The sequence below is a fragment of the Cupressus sempervirens genome, chromosome 3 (assembly GCF_028749045.1).
Source record: "Cupressus sempervirens isolate cs-2001-9-10 chromosome 3, ASM2874904v1, whole genome shotgun sequence".
Classification (NCBI taxonomy): domain Eukaryota; kingdom Viridiplantae; phylum Streptophyta; class Pinopsida; order Cupressales; family Cupressaceae; genus Cupressus; species Cupressus sempervirens.
Window position 1 is genome coordinate 366,938,940 of NC_143120.1, and position 15,866 is coordinate 366,954,805.

Consider the following 15,866-nt stretch of genomic DNA (forward strand, 5'->3'; position numbering starts at 1 on the left):
ATGTAGCATACCAGAGGAAAAATGGTTTACAACCTTATGTGGACGAAGCATGCCAAATACATGACGCTTCTTTGTCATGTTGATTAGTTTGCATTTTGAATAATGTGTATACGTTCAATTATTGAAGATAAATAAATTAAATCAATTTGATTTTTAAAAGAAAAAAAATTACAATTATAATACAATGCATTTTAACTTTTAACAAAAGCTTATAAGTTTATCTCACAAAATCAAAGAGATACATCACAAGTAAACTAGTTCTCTAAATACACATCAAAATTACAGAGGGTCAGAATCACAAAATGGAGGGGCTTTCCTCAGAGGGCAGTTCGTGATGTTGCCAAAATGGATAGGCCTTACTCCTAGGCCAACATGTGATATTGCAAATTAAGTAGTAGTATTGCAAGCAACAACCAATAAGATATATGTCTCTATGTTAAAAGTCTATTAATGTTCCCAACATTAAATATCTATAACATTTAAGATTGTCAGCTTGTGCCGTTCTGTGAAAAAGGATCTATTGCTGAAGATGGTTGACTCTCTTGGGACTCGGGAGTGACGCTCAAGTTCCATTCCTCCCAACTTATAAAAACTTTTCTCCAAGTTACAAAGTTTACCAGTATATACAGTTTAACCTTAACTAAATTACAAAAAGAGATAGCAATACTTCCAATTTGCAATTGATATCGTATGAACCATGCCCTGATTATTAAAATTGAAAAGTGATAAAAAACCTATCCATGATATTTTTATGTATTTGTAATAACATATATTAACCTACAATGACTATGCAACATTGACTGTTTAGAATTGTAATATGTAAATCAATCTAAAGACTTGCACTGAATTAAGTACTAAATATAATATTATGTTTTAAGTCTTTTATATGCAAAGTGTTGAGATTTAAATATTTGTCAGGTCACCTCCACCGAGCATAACACTGTTTACATGGCTGGAGCATTGAACCAAAATAGGATATGATAGTGTAAATGGTGCTCAATCAGCTATGTAGAAATTGCCATAAGTTGTATCCAATAACCAAATATTGGGAAGGACATGAACTGATGTAACCGCCAAAGCTGTTGAGGTATGCACAAGCCTGAAATGGTTGTAATTTGATTGTAAACTAGTTTGTGATCATTTTTCATCAGGTTTTGCATTAAATTGCATATTTCCTCTGTCAAGTACATCCAAATATGTCAACTCGGATCAAAATTATGTTACTAGATGTGAGAAAACAAAACTGCACATTCAAACCTAAAACTGGATAAATTAAAAATGCAGTTCATGATTCTTTGATTCTTATAAAAAATGGCCTCCCAATCTATCAATAGCTAAACTTTTCAAAGTTTACAATACATGATTTATCTTGCATCATAATCAGTTTATTAAGTTGTGAATGAAACTACACAAGCCTTCAGATGGCAGAGATTTTTTTTTAACAGTCAAGAATGCTTTTGGTTTCATCCCCCAAATGTCTAGGGATAGGACAGTATCTGAACTACACATAAATTGTCAGAAGTAGATGTCTTTAGCCCTTTGCCAATACTTTTCTATTACAACATTATAATGTCTTCTTAATTCTCTTTTTTACATCTAAAATATATCTTCTGAGTGCAACCATCAAAACCCAAGTGCTTCGAGAAGTTTTCTCTTTGATCATCAACAATAAAGCTGCACTCAGGACTGTCTTCAAAATTTGGGCAGATAATCCTTTGTAGAAACCTGAAGGGCCCTCATTTCGCCAAATGATTCTCAGTGCATCTACTACTTGTTTAGGTTGTTTCTCTCGATTCCATCCATTCATTTTTAATTCATTTTCATCTTCAGTTTCAGCTCGTTGAATCATAACCTTGCATCTGCAAATAGGAGTTTGTAAGGGGGAATTCCAAATTTTGTTTTAGACAAAAAATTTGATCACAAAGAATAAACCAACTCAGCTGAAACTGCAAATGGCAGGTACTCAACTAGGCAACTTAAAGCAAAAAATGACATTTTAAAAAGTCTCACATCCAATAGCTGCTAATTAAAATCAATTTCACTTCAAAGAACAATGATGATCCAAGAAAAAAAAAGGTCTTTTAAATAAGAATGTTGTTGACGAATACGACCTTATTGCTGGATATGTCACAATTGTTGCCACTGTCTTTGAAAGTGCACCTAATAGGAAGGCAGCAAAAGCTGAGATGACAACAGGAGAAGAGTAAGCTGTAACTGAATCATTTTGATTTCTTTTCTGTTTCGCCAGTAACCTTCGTTTGAACTGCTCAAAAACTGTGTACTGAAATAAAACATTAGACATGTCAAATAAAGTCCAATAAACTAGAAAACATGCAAGATATAGTGAAAGCAAGCATCATTGTGCATAATTCAGAAAATGCAAGTCCCCTTGTAAATTGAAGTAGAGTTTAACAATCATGCACAGTGCTCTATTTTTATGGAAGAGCCGTTTGTGCAAACCATATTTGCAAACGACTCTTCCATAGGAATAGAGTGCTCTTCCATAAAAATAGAGCACTGTGCATGATTGTTTAACTCTACTTCAATTTACAAGGCCTCTTTTCTATATTCTCTACCTTAACAAACTGCCAGCCATGATTGCTAAAAATTGGATATGAAATTCAATTTTAATTTCTGTTGCTCTAGGAGGATACTACAAATGTAAAAACAGAATAGTAAATTGAACAAAGAATTGTGCTCTTGTTCATTATAGCTATTAGAATTTTCAACTTGGCAATTGACCATTTAAGTTTGATATTTGCAACCTTAGCTTACAGAACTCAATGATATAGATATGAGCCTTTGTAGTTGAAGAACTGTACGACCACCTGATTAGCTACAAGTTTTTCTTTTCTTTTCCTAAATAGAGTCTATATCAATGACTAAACCTATTTAAATTACTCTCGATATTTGCTACTGGAAAACATCACATGCATCAGTAATTTGATAATGACACTACTTCCCAAACATTGCCACGTCCAAGGAAAGAGTATTCCAACAAACTGTCTATTGGTGAAAAAGGAAGATGCAACAAGTCAACCTAACCATCTTTGAAAGAGAGTTCAGGTCAGGCTTGGTCAACATTTCAGAAAATTCTGCACCCCATCACCAACAATTCACCTCCCTAGCATAATTAATGTTTGAGAAAATGTGGTTACCATGACCAGACTTCTAAGTGGAACAAGCAAAAGCATGGGTCAGTAGTTACACAAAGTTGTGGTTGAATTTTGAAAAACCATAAAGATGTTTGATAACCTCTCAAGTTGAAGCCAAAACTAGAATTTTCACAATATTACATCATGTGAAACATTTCACACACAATGTGTCCTAAACAAGCCATTTATTCAATAGCAGGTATAAGTTTCTCTCAGTCCATGAATGTAGATGCAAAATTCTTTTGGATAAAAGCCATGTTTATTTTTCATTTGACGTTTCAGATCGCACTCAGTGATCAATAACTGCAATTATTTCCTGATGATGGATAACTTAGTGTGGTCCAGAATCAAATGAAAAATATACATATTTCTTGCATCTACATTTATTTAATGTTACATAAGACTATCAAATTGTTGAAAAATAACATTTTCAGTAAATTCTTATCTTGGAAAACTAACAGGCAAAAGTTAGGAAACCAATGATTTAGCCAGAGTGCAATAAGAGAAGTCTCCAGATTTATACAAAGAAAGCAACAGAAAATAGTTGACATGGTTAATAGCAAAAGATAGGGGATAAGGACTGAAGGAATGGTAACAGAAGAAAAATACAATGAATCAGATCTCAGCTTTCAATCTTTTCAGTCATTTGTTCTACATATACCCTCTTCTAAACATTTTTTTGTAATTGGCATTACTTCAATCAACTATGTTACTTTTGCCTCTGTACACTGTAATTGACAAGAAATAACAAAATCAGTTATTTAACAATATTTTACCAATGTTACTTTGTTCTTTAGTATCCTGAGTTTTTCTTATTTTAAACCCAGGTAATGAATACAATTTATCCTTTTCCGTGACATGTATGTACTATGGAAAGGTACCATAAGTTATTTCTCAATGACCTTTTATCTACTTAATAAAACATTACAAACATTTGATCCAATGATAGCACATTATGCGGCATTCAAATTCTCCCAAATGGTCGTTGCTTGAAGGAGTGAAAAAACAAGTACAACGAATAGTATTTTCAGTACCTGTATGGCAGGGTTAGAGGTGAGAAGCAGAGAAACACCAACACCGTCAAATGCCTTTTCCCAAGAGCCCTCACTAAGAGTCTGCCAAAGACCCTTAGATTTCCCAAATTCACTAGTCTGCATCCGAGCTGAGGCTGTGTCTAGTGGCTTTCCAAAACAAAACAAAAGAATATCAGAATCTTTGACACAATGCAAATGATAAAGTTATACATAAAACAATGCAACATAATTAGTTATACTTCTAGTTATTTTCTTTATTGCAATAATAAAAATTCTTGAGGTCATATTTGTTTCACGTACTGACCAAAACAGACCTGAACAGGTAATCTATTATCACTAAACAAACATATAGCAATTAAAGTAGAAAATTTTAAAATAGCAAGTTGATTGGCACAACCAACTAAAAATATACATTACAATTTATAAGCGAATAAGAAGGTCTGCAATTAAGCCCACAAAAAACTTCCAAGAAAATGGTGAAACTAATTCCAACTTCCAAGCATTGCAGCCACGCCCATAAACATCAAAACTAAAGGGAACTTTAAAAAATAACATAAATTTAACCCAAAAAAATTATTTAAAAGGAGAAAGAACTCATGCTTAAGTTTTTTTTAAGCAAATATCCCAAAGCATGTATAAGATATCTCACATAGAATTATTGAATTAGATTCACTAAAATTAGTAGAAGTAAATCAATGTTGACCAAAAAAGAAACTAAAATGCTATTTTAACAATTTCAAGCCTTCCTGCTTCTATGCTTTCAAGTTTTCAACTGTTTGAAAGTGCAAACAAAGCACTCATGAGTTACCTATTATCCATGACCAAGTAGTCATAGAGACCCTATCACAACTATGGATGTAATTCAGTAATTACTGTTATCCCGAAGAAATTGATATTATTGTGTATAAAGAGTTTGGGTGGATAGAAAACCCCCTAAGGATCCTAAGCATGTATAAGATATCTCACATAAAACTATTGAATTAGGTTCACTAAAATTAGTAAAAGTAAATCAATGTTGACCAAAAAAGACACTAAAATGCAATTTTAACAATTTCAAGACTTCCTGCTTCTATGTTTTCAAGTTTTCAACTGTTTGAAAGTGCAAACAAAGCACTCATAAATTACCTATAATCCATGACCAGGTAGTCATAGAGACCCTATTGCAACTATGGATGTAATTCAATAATTGCTGTTATCCCGAAAAAATTGATACTATTTTGTATAAAGAGTTTGGGTGGATAGAAACACCCTAAGGATCTTATTAGGATGGCACAGTGCTACTATCATGATGAGCAGTTCTTTATAATAGTCTGGACTCTGAAGGAGAGCTCCTCCATCCTTATTGTAAGCTGGTAGAGCATTTCTATATTCCACTATAATGCAACTGCCCAATTTTATTAAAGAATTATGAGCCGACAAGATAATCTCAAGTTAAGCTACGTCAAAACAAATTTTAACGATTAGCTACTTTAATTCAAACTTGCAAGAGTGTGAGAGTCCAGACAAAATACTCCCATATTCATTACTTCCTACGATCAAGAGACAAATATTTATTTCATAAAGTTATTTATCAATGCCTGTATTGAATAAAGTGCAGCATAACCAAAAACTAATATCACAAAAAAAAGGAAATGGGCAAAGAATTCAACCTGAGTAATCAGTGATGTGCAAGCTCCAGCAGCTGCAGCTATGAGCAGATTTGCTTTTGTCTCCATGTACTTTTGTTTGCTTCTATTCAAATATAATCTTTTAAAGTAACTATAACTATAAAAGTAAATAAATTGAGATATAACTGATTGCAAATTCTTTGTGCCAAGCCCCTGGTACAATGAACGAATCTGCCCTGTCGAAATTGCCTCCCACAATACGTCAGATAAATATCTGCACATTCAACATAAAATACAGTAAGAAACATTTTCTGCTTTCATTAAACATTTTTCCATGTCATTGTAATAGAAATTCCAATAATCTATTCGGCCATGATTTCTGTCTAAATTACCATATATTATTCATTAATAATATTATGCCATGACTTTTTTTAAATATTACATTACAGTTGAACCCCAGAAAGTTAAAAACCATTTCCAGTGCGTGCCCCAGACCAAGTTTACAGAATGTGAAGTGGCAGGGAGATTGGACAATCCGTAAGGAATATCTTCACTTGTGCCAACAAACATCTGGGAATTGTTATTCAGCATGAGTTTTCGAAAGTTCTGGTGAAGATACATGTATCTATTGCATATTCTTTAGATTGTGCATAAACTAGTGTAAAAACCACCCATCCCACAAGCAATTAACAACTTAACAAATTATTAACTCAGTATAACAATAAAAATTACAATCCACTGCATTGGATATAAAAGCAAAAAGAAAATATTAAAGAGATTTTAAAACAAATGAGGGAAAAGGAAAGGTGAGATTAGTTGCACTTTTGTTGAATTTAATCTTTTGAGCTTGTCATTCCTAGTTCCTCCCCTGCTTCATGCAGTTTGTTATACTAGAGCCATGGTTAATAAATAGTCATTTAGGCTTTATTTTTAGTTATCTTAATTTGATCTATTTTTAGACATTGTCTTTATTTAGACAACTTTGCTTTTATGTACACTTCATATAGTGTCTGTAAACTATACAGAATTGTTGTATTGGTTATAAATTATAACAATTATTCTAGTTTTAACAATTTCATGGTATCAAAGCAGGAGCCAGTCTAGGTATGACTCTCATATGGGAGGGTTATAATAATGTTTTCCACAAAAATTATCTGTTTGGGTTTACTAGTTTTCCTCAAAAATTATCTCGTGGGTTTTAATAATTTCTTCCTCAAAAATTATTTGACAGATTTTCTAATTTTGCCCGTTAAGGCCTGTAGTTATTTTAGGCCTTTGTCCTCCAATATAGGAAGGGGTGGTTTAATATATTGTAATCCTCAAAAATTTATCTCGAGGTTTTATAATTTTTTTCTCAATAATTAAAGGTTTCCTAGTTTTCTCTTGTATGCCCTGGTCAGGGCTTCTATAATTCAGGAGGGCTCTCCAAAGTCTGGCAAGGTTTTACCTTTTTTTCCTTTAAATGATGCTTTGTATGTTAATTCATGTCTCAAATTTCGTGCCAGCTATTGATTTAGTTTTGATTGATTTTTTGCCTCGTATCACGTTTGGCTTTGTTCAATTTTTCACCTCAAAAATCATGTTTAATTTTGATCAATTTTTCACCTCAAAAATTGTGTTTGATTTTGATCTTGGTTTTGGCTGATTTTTCTCAAAAATTGTTTCTGGTTTCTGCAATTCGCAAAGTGCACATGGGATTTTCTGTCAAGGGTTTCTGTTTTAGCGGTTTTACCGTTTTTCCCTAAAAAACACTAATTTTCACTTTGAACCATAGTATCTTGTAGTATGTTTTGGGGCATCCAGCTCATCTGCAAATATTTGGAGGGTTTCCCAGATTTTCTTCAAAATCATGGTAGTTGTTCTAAATGTGTCTCTGTCTACATGGAAGGACAACTCTGTTATCCAACATCTAGATGGATGCTTTCTAATGATTTTTGGTCCGAGGCTTTGCAGGTTTTGAGAGGGTTAGTGGTAGATTGTTTTGAAGAAGGGAGCATTCTCTGTTCTTTTCTGGGCTACACTTGGTCATGGACATTCTACAAATCCAAGGAGAGTCTTAGCAGAAGTAGAATGTTCTGAAGGGTTTATGATCACAAGACATGTAGAGTCTTTTGCAAGGTAGTTGATAGAATGACCTTTAAGGGAGGATAGAAGAATATTTTTAGTATCCTAGGTTCTTTCTATATTTAGCTCGTTCTTATAGAACCTAATTTAATAGGCATTTAGGTTTTATTTTTAGTTATCTTAATCTGGTATTTTTAGATGTCTTTATTTAGACAACTTTTTTTTAATTAATGTTGTTTATAGTTTATGTTAAGAGCTTCTGGTTTTGATTGTGGGAGATTTTTTGAATCAACATTTCGAATCACATTTTGTGATCCATCATCACAATATTGTGGTATCCTGATGATGGATCACAGTGTGTGATCCGAAATGTTGATTCAAGAAATCTCATACAATCAAAACTAGAAGCACTTAACATAAATCAAATGGATTGTGGAAAACTGATGTTCTTAGTTTTTTATGGTGTCTGTAAAATCTATATATTCGGAGTATTGGTTAATACAATCATTTTGTTTTTAACAATTTCACCTTCCCCTTCAATATAAAGTCTAATCTAGTAAAAGATTATTATTGAAAAGCTTCTAGGTAGCACCATGCCAACATTGATGACAAAGATTGAAGTAGAAATATAAGCACTTTGTTTCCACTGTTAATAAATATTGACAGTAGATGCATTTCCTGCTCATCTTCTAAAACATCTGAACGACCACTGCTTATCATGAAATTATTAAGCAATTGTCAACAAGTATATAGCTATACTATTCTTATGGCTCAGGTATCTCCATTGCTTTAACAAGAAAAGATTAGAAACCAAGAATTAGTAACTGGACGATACTTATCACATGAACATAAATTAAGCCTTGCACTCCTGATAATTCAAATATGAGTGTCACTTTCTATTGTTTTCTTCCAGTGTTGCCAAGAAACTACATTAGAGGGAGATTGACCACATACACATCCATGTACCCACAATTTCTGGTAACATATTTACATATAGCATGTTAAATTTTATACCCAGAAATTAGATAAACAGCAACAAAGAAGTGAATAAACAAGACACAAAACTCAATACATTTATCTTGGGAAAGCCCTTCTAGAATGAAGGGCAAAAACCCAGCCACACCAACAAAATATCTCTTATATTGATAATAAACTTCAACTGTACAATTCCTTTTGCTTGATGCGAAATATATAACTAATGAGAGACTATTCACATACCAACCGACGGTCTCTTCAATTTCCTAAAATGTGACTCGTTATTACAATTACAACTCTTTGAATTCCATGTCTCAATGCATGTTGAATGACACATCATTACTTTAATATTACAAATTAAGCATAAATGTCATTTTCAGTTGAAGGTGACAAAAACAGTGATAATACCCATATTTCCAGAGATAAAGATCTCTATCACAGCTACCATCTTCAACACCCTCTTAGCTAGAGAGAGATCTTTAGCTAAACAATCACACAAGACTGCAACCAAAATGTCAATGATAAAATCTCTTCACATAGATCTTATAAGATTCATGAAATTACTCAACACGAAAACTTATAACAATCACTCATTGTTAATAATCATGGAATCACTCAACATGAAAACCTATAACAATTACTCATTGTTAATAATCATGGAATCACTCAACATGAAAACTTGTAACACTTACTCATTGCTAATAATCATGGAATCACTCAACATGACAGATTTGTAAGACTCACAGCTACGCCTTTAATTACGGAATCTCTCAACATAAACTCTCATGGAATCTCTCAACATGACATCCAACTCCCATCACGGAATCTCTCAACGTGATGACATCATGGACTCTCTCAACATGATATTCACTATTGCATAGTGAAAGAGTTATCATAGCTGATCAAACAATCTCATTGTTGGTTTCACATGAATGTAAACAGATATAACAAAACAACACTTAGTTCCATTTAAGTCTCAAATTTCACAAATATCACAAGAATCACAAGCATATATGAGAATGAAGGGGATTCCATAAGTACTCCCTCTTAATTATGAAGCATCCCTCTGAAGCCAAAAAAAATTCCCTATAAAGCTCAACATCTCCCTCTTAATTAAAGCAAACTATTATCTTTCTTTTTGCATTTTGCAACGATGAGAGATAGAAAAATAATTCATAAAATCAATCTATCATATAAAGATCAATGCTACCAACATACATAGATCAATATAGAATATACACAATTATGAAGTGATACACAATGATTTCTTTTATCAAAATTAAACCAATATTCATATCGTAGAACTTGCTAATCGAATCTTCAAGTTCAATCTTTGACATAGTCATTAAAACCATTGGAGATTAACTAGTTAGCACTCACAACTTCTTTGCACAATGTCAAGTTAGAATACATATGAAACAAAACATATAATACAAATAAGAACATTAATGAAGCATCCTGCAGAATTAAACACATAACTTGTACATAGGATCAATACCAAATTAAATAATTTATGTTTTCCATAACATATATATTACCTTTCAGCAATCTAGAGAACCTCCTCTCTGCTCGATGGTAATTCACACACTCATCGAGGGAAAGGCTGAAATGGCGAAGCAATCATCAAATAGAGTTTACAATCTCCATAAAAATTACTCCTATCTCTTCATGTACTTCTTTTCCAAGTCAAAACCGATGGGATATTTAAAGCACTAGATATAGTGGAAGGAACCCCTACAAACATCAATCTTTTTCTGATTGATCATACGATCAAGAATGTCTCTTGAGTATCGATGAGTTTGAGTCATAACTCAGATTGCATACACGTGATCAAGAAAAACAATCAAGAAAGCTAGAAATCAATCACGATCATAAAAAAAATAGAACTATATTCTTGGTATCATTTCACTTTCTATTAAAAGTTGTTTAGACACATACCGATCAAGAATGCAAGGAAATAGAGGTCAACGCTCGACTTGCCATACAAACCGATGACTCCTGCTATCCTCTTCGTCTTCAAATTTGCACTTCTGTCGTTATTTCCTTGAATGCTTTTGACCCTTCATGTGGCCATATAAAAAAAAGCGATATTTTCCCCTTAAATGGAATCTCTCTAATAGAGAATGATTTCAATCTTCAACCAAAAAAAAACAACGCAACTTTGTTTATAGTGAGATATCTGAATCAAGCTCGATAAAGAAATGCCAAGTTATGATGCTCCAATCGACTAGAGAAAACTTAGGTCGTTCTCGTTTTCACTTAACAGGAGCTATGTCATGAATATGTCCAAAAATCACACCAAGAATGATCTCTAATAGCAACATAAACTAAACGTGCGTTTGAGCAAAATCCAATAGTTTTTCCATCCGCAATCCACATACACATGCGCATAACTAATACCAATGGCTTTTCAATTTCTAGCATTGAGGGGAAAACTGTTGGGCTTCCTCACATAATGACTCTCATCTGGTGATACTAAATTAATGATGACTCAAAGGTGAGTAAAGTTACCACGCTAGCACTCACATTTATTGGCCAAGACAAATTCAATCTATTTGATCCCTTGAGCATCAACATTTCTAAACCTCTTTTCGCCACAGATTGTAATCGAAACGCTGGATCTCATACTCCTTGAACAACTTGACCGGAGGTGCTTTCATGGCAGAGTTTCATGAACACCCTTGATTGCTATTATCAAAACCTAGCTTTGATATCATGTTAAGTTTTATACCCAGGAATTAAATGATCAGCAACAAAGAAGTGAATAAACAAGACACAAAACAAAATACATTTATCCTAGGAAAACCCTTCTAGAATGAAAGGCAAAAATCCAGCCACACCAACAAAATATCTCTTATATTGATAATAAACTTCAAGTGTACAATTCCTTTTGCTTGATGTGAAATATATAATTTAATGAGAGACTCTTCACATACCAACCGAAGGTCTCTTCAATTTCCTAAAACGTGACTCGTTATTACAATTACAACTCTTCGAATTTCCATGCCTCAATGCATGTTGAATGACACATGTCATTACTTTAATATTAAAAATTAAGAACAAGTATCCTTTTCAATTGAAGGTGACAAAAATAGTGATAACACCCATATTTCCAGAGATATAGATCTCTATTGCAGCTACCATCTTCAACATAACATAGCTATCCACTTATTCATTTATTTGAATCCCCTTATTTGATTTGCAACCCTTCCTACAGGTCACCTAAATCTGTTCGTAACTATGGATTTTCCCAAAATAAAAGGTAAGAAGATGAAGGCACTTCTAGGATCATCACCAAATGAAAGACGCCAATTCGGTGCATGGGATGTACTCTCATGTAAGTGTAGAAGAGAATCTTTTTAGTTTCCCTTTGTTATAGCAAACGAGCAATAATCTTCCAAAAATAATGATTATACCTAATTCAACCAATTTTTTCCCCAAAAAAGCCCCGCTTCATGAAAATACCATTGACAAAATTTTCAACAATTTTTTGCATTTAAATCATGTTAAAATCCACACAAAAAGTATTACAAAGTAATTGGTAAAATACTTGCTTTTATTAACAGAGACCGAGGTGTCTATATATACAAAAGAATAGAATGATGTTTCCTTAGGAAACGATCATAAAGAATAGAAACATTCTATTCTAGCTGAAAGAAAGCTAAAAAAGCTACAGCTAACTAAAGTGAACTAAATATTAGAAACATTCTAATATTTAAAATAGATTACCATTAACTAATAATAGACTATTATCCATTATCGTAATAAAAAGCAAAAAAACTATGAATTTTTATTTTCAAAAATCCACAAAACCCTAGGAAAACTTGCAACATTACCAAATCGCTTAAAACCCCTAAACAAGGGAGTTGAAGGATCATTGGTCATCATCTTAGATCATAGGGGACATATGAGATAGTGTTGAAGCAGCTGATGAATCTACTCTAAATCATCGCATGGCTTCAATATTATTTAAACTCTCTACACACCGTGCCCCATGGATTTTATGCAAGCAAGTATATAATTAGTATTATACAATAACTTAAAAATTATAACTATTATCTATTGTAAATTGCATTTTAGCAAGGAAGAAGCAAACCCCTATAGTTTATTATTAGAATTATAAAACAACTTTAAAATAAGAACTATTATAAACAATTAATATGTATTAATAGTTATAGGGCCCCTAAAATTCTATAGTAGCAGGGTGTGGATAAAGATATAATTATGTATAATAAATTATGAAATTATAAATAATTTCAAATTAATTATGTATATATTTAATTTTTATACATATTATGATTTTTAACTTGTAATTAATATATTTAATTTTTGCTCATACATATGAATTCATTATATCAAGAATATATCCAAGGTGCTTCATACATAAGTTTGAATGATAACAAAGAAGCTTACAAGTAATAAAACAGCCTTTGATGCATGATCGTTAACATTTGTTTCCACCTAAAATGGTACTTGCAAGCTAGATATCCCCAACACCAGTGGCTTGCTAATCTTGTACTTCGACAACAAATGTCTTATGTCAAACCCTACCCCATATAAAGACCTTACCAATTGCAATTATGGAATTGAAATTGTAGAATATGATTTAATAAGCTTTCTCAAATATTGAACTACCCCTACAAAAAACTCCTTGCCTCAATGATAATGTAAGTCTTGGATCACTTCAAAATGGCTTTCACTTTTACATAATTCCTAACAATAGATGGATCATTGCTTGATTAATTTTGATCTCACTCACTTCATAGACTTGGCTAATATTTGATCTTAGACTTCAACTATTCGGTGTATTTAGTGACTAGCCTCTTTAAAAGTTGACCAAAAATATTTGCCTACGTAATTAGCAATATGAATATAAAGTTATAAACAACAAAAATCTACTTTGTGCAAATTTTAAGTTAAACTTTATTTTATTTTCTTTCTATATCTTTGCACTATGGAAATACCCTTCAGTTTTTCTTAAGTAGTTTTTGTCTCTTTTTCTATAAGTTCTTTTGTTTTTGTTTAAAAATAAATTATCATTTTTCCGAAAAATATTGAACTTTTGGTGCACCAATTCTTCGCTAAACTATTTTTGCTGCTATGTATAGTGATAGTATGGTCAATGGTCCAATAAAACAACCATCAACCAGTGATCCAATCAGAGTTTAAAGTCGAACCCAAAAAAAAAGTTTATAAGTCTAATGTAAACAATGACATTTTATCATTCTCAGATAACTGATTACATCAGATACTTCGGCAGATTTACATCACACCAGACCCTTCAGATTTATACTAATTTCAAGCATACCATTTCTTCTATCCTATTTCTCAACTAATGTACTTTAAAAAGAAAATTCATTCTACATCTAACTCAACTGATGTACTTTTCTGGTGAAGTTCTTCTAAGTGGCATTCACTCATTTCGATGCTTATCTTTTACTTCAACAACAATGCCTTTTGTTTAATTCTACCCCATATAAAGATACCAAATGCCATTATGCAATATAAAGCATTGTGATTGTAGAATATGATTTGATAAGCTTTCTCAAGATTGTACTACCTCTACAAAACTCCTTTCCTCAATCACAATGAAAGCCTTGGATAACTTCAAAATGACTTCCACTTTTTTACTAAATTCCAAACAGTAGATGGTTTATTCTCTAATAAATTTTGATCTCAGTTACTTCATAGACTAAGCTAATTTTTTATCTTAGTCTTGGACAACTATTTGTTGTATTTGGTGACTGGCCTCTTAAAAAGTTGACTGAATATCTTCTTGTGTAATTAGGTATATGAATATAAACAGCAAAGATCTATTTTCAACAATTCATAGGTTAAACTTTATTTTATTTGCTTTCTATATCTCTATGCTATGGAAATGTCCTTAAGTTTTACATAAAAAGTAGTTTTTCTTATAGAACAAATGTTGTTTCGGCAAAACAAAAGTATAAGATGTTTTGAAATAGTTGCGTAAAAATCAGGAAAATTTTAGATTTGCCAAAAAAAAGTAAAAATCTTAGAAAAAGAGATTAAACCTATTTTTTCATTAACTTAAGTCATTTACATATCATAGAGATACAAAAAGGAAATAAAATAGAATTTAACTGATTTATTGTAGAAAATATATTTTGTCGCTTTTATTCATATTGTTGATTGCATGGATGCAAAAATCACGATATATTGGATTCAAAAATCTAGGCGATTAATCACCATTAAACTCATTTAAGATATTTTCATTTTTGAGCTGTAATTTTAACACAAGAATATTGCAAAAGCACATGCTATTCTTGCATAAAAATCAACCAGAAAAAACAATAAACTCAAAAGCCTCTTCTTAGGGCATGGCGGGAGGCTGCAACGACGAGAACGAAATGAGACAATCGCGGGGAACTTAAAATTTCAACATCATGGGGAGTTTATAATTTCAATGTCATCTTTATAACTTTGAAGTTGTCAAGTAAATAGAATTTAAAATTTATAATTAGATGTGAGGGATTTAGAATTTAGAATTTATTAGTTAAATAAATAGAATAAAGGGAAACTATAGTTTTAACATCACTAGGAAATTATAATTATTTAACATATTTTAACATACAAATGTTATAAATGTAGAGTCGTTATGACTTCTTACATGATATTTTAATTTGTTATATTCAATGATCCTAATATTAATTAAGAATTATATTTGATACTTATATTATGATTGTTAATAGTTATTAACTCAAGTTTAATAATTATAATTATAACATATTGTACTAGTGTTGTTGCCCTCGATTTTGACATTGCAAAATTGAGGTAACCCTATGCAATTTTCTCATGGATTCATAGGCGGATCCTCTTTGTTTTAACACATTGATGAGGCATCGTGAAAACAATTCATTATCTCTAAATTCTCCTTTGTGTAGTCTTGTCTATGTATTATTTATAAGGTTTTATCCCCAATTGTTTGTTGGTAAGAGTTTTTCTTCTCGCACTTCGATTTTTGATAAACTTTCACGTCTTTTCTTTGTTTTTATCTGTCTTCGCTTTTT

The 15,866-nt window shown here is 31.9% G+C and overlaps 1 protein-coding gene across 1 annotated transcript in view; it reads right to left on the bottom strand.

The window, feature by feature from the left end:
* Positions 1–1,363: 1,363 nt before the first annotated feature.
* LOC149566513 (peroxisomal adenine nucleotide carrier 1-like) overlaps positions 1,364–15,866 on the bottom strand; it is a 38,713-nt gene continuing 24,210 nt past the window's right edge. The window contains exons 2-5 of the mRNA XM_089819829.1: positions 5,839–6,070; positions 4,190–4,336; positions 2,112–2,281; positions 1,364–1,859 (exon numbers count right to left, since the gene is read on the bottom strand). Of these exons, the coding sequence (XP_089675955.1) occupies positions 1,565–1,859; positions 2,112–2,281; positions 4,190–4,336; positions 5,839–6,070 (844 nt within the window). The 3' untranslated portion in view covers positions 1,364–1,564. The remainder of the gene's footprint in view (positions 1,860–2,111; positions 2,282–4,189; positions 4,337–5,838; positions 6,071–15,866) is intronic.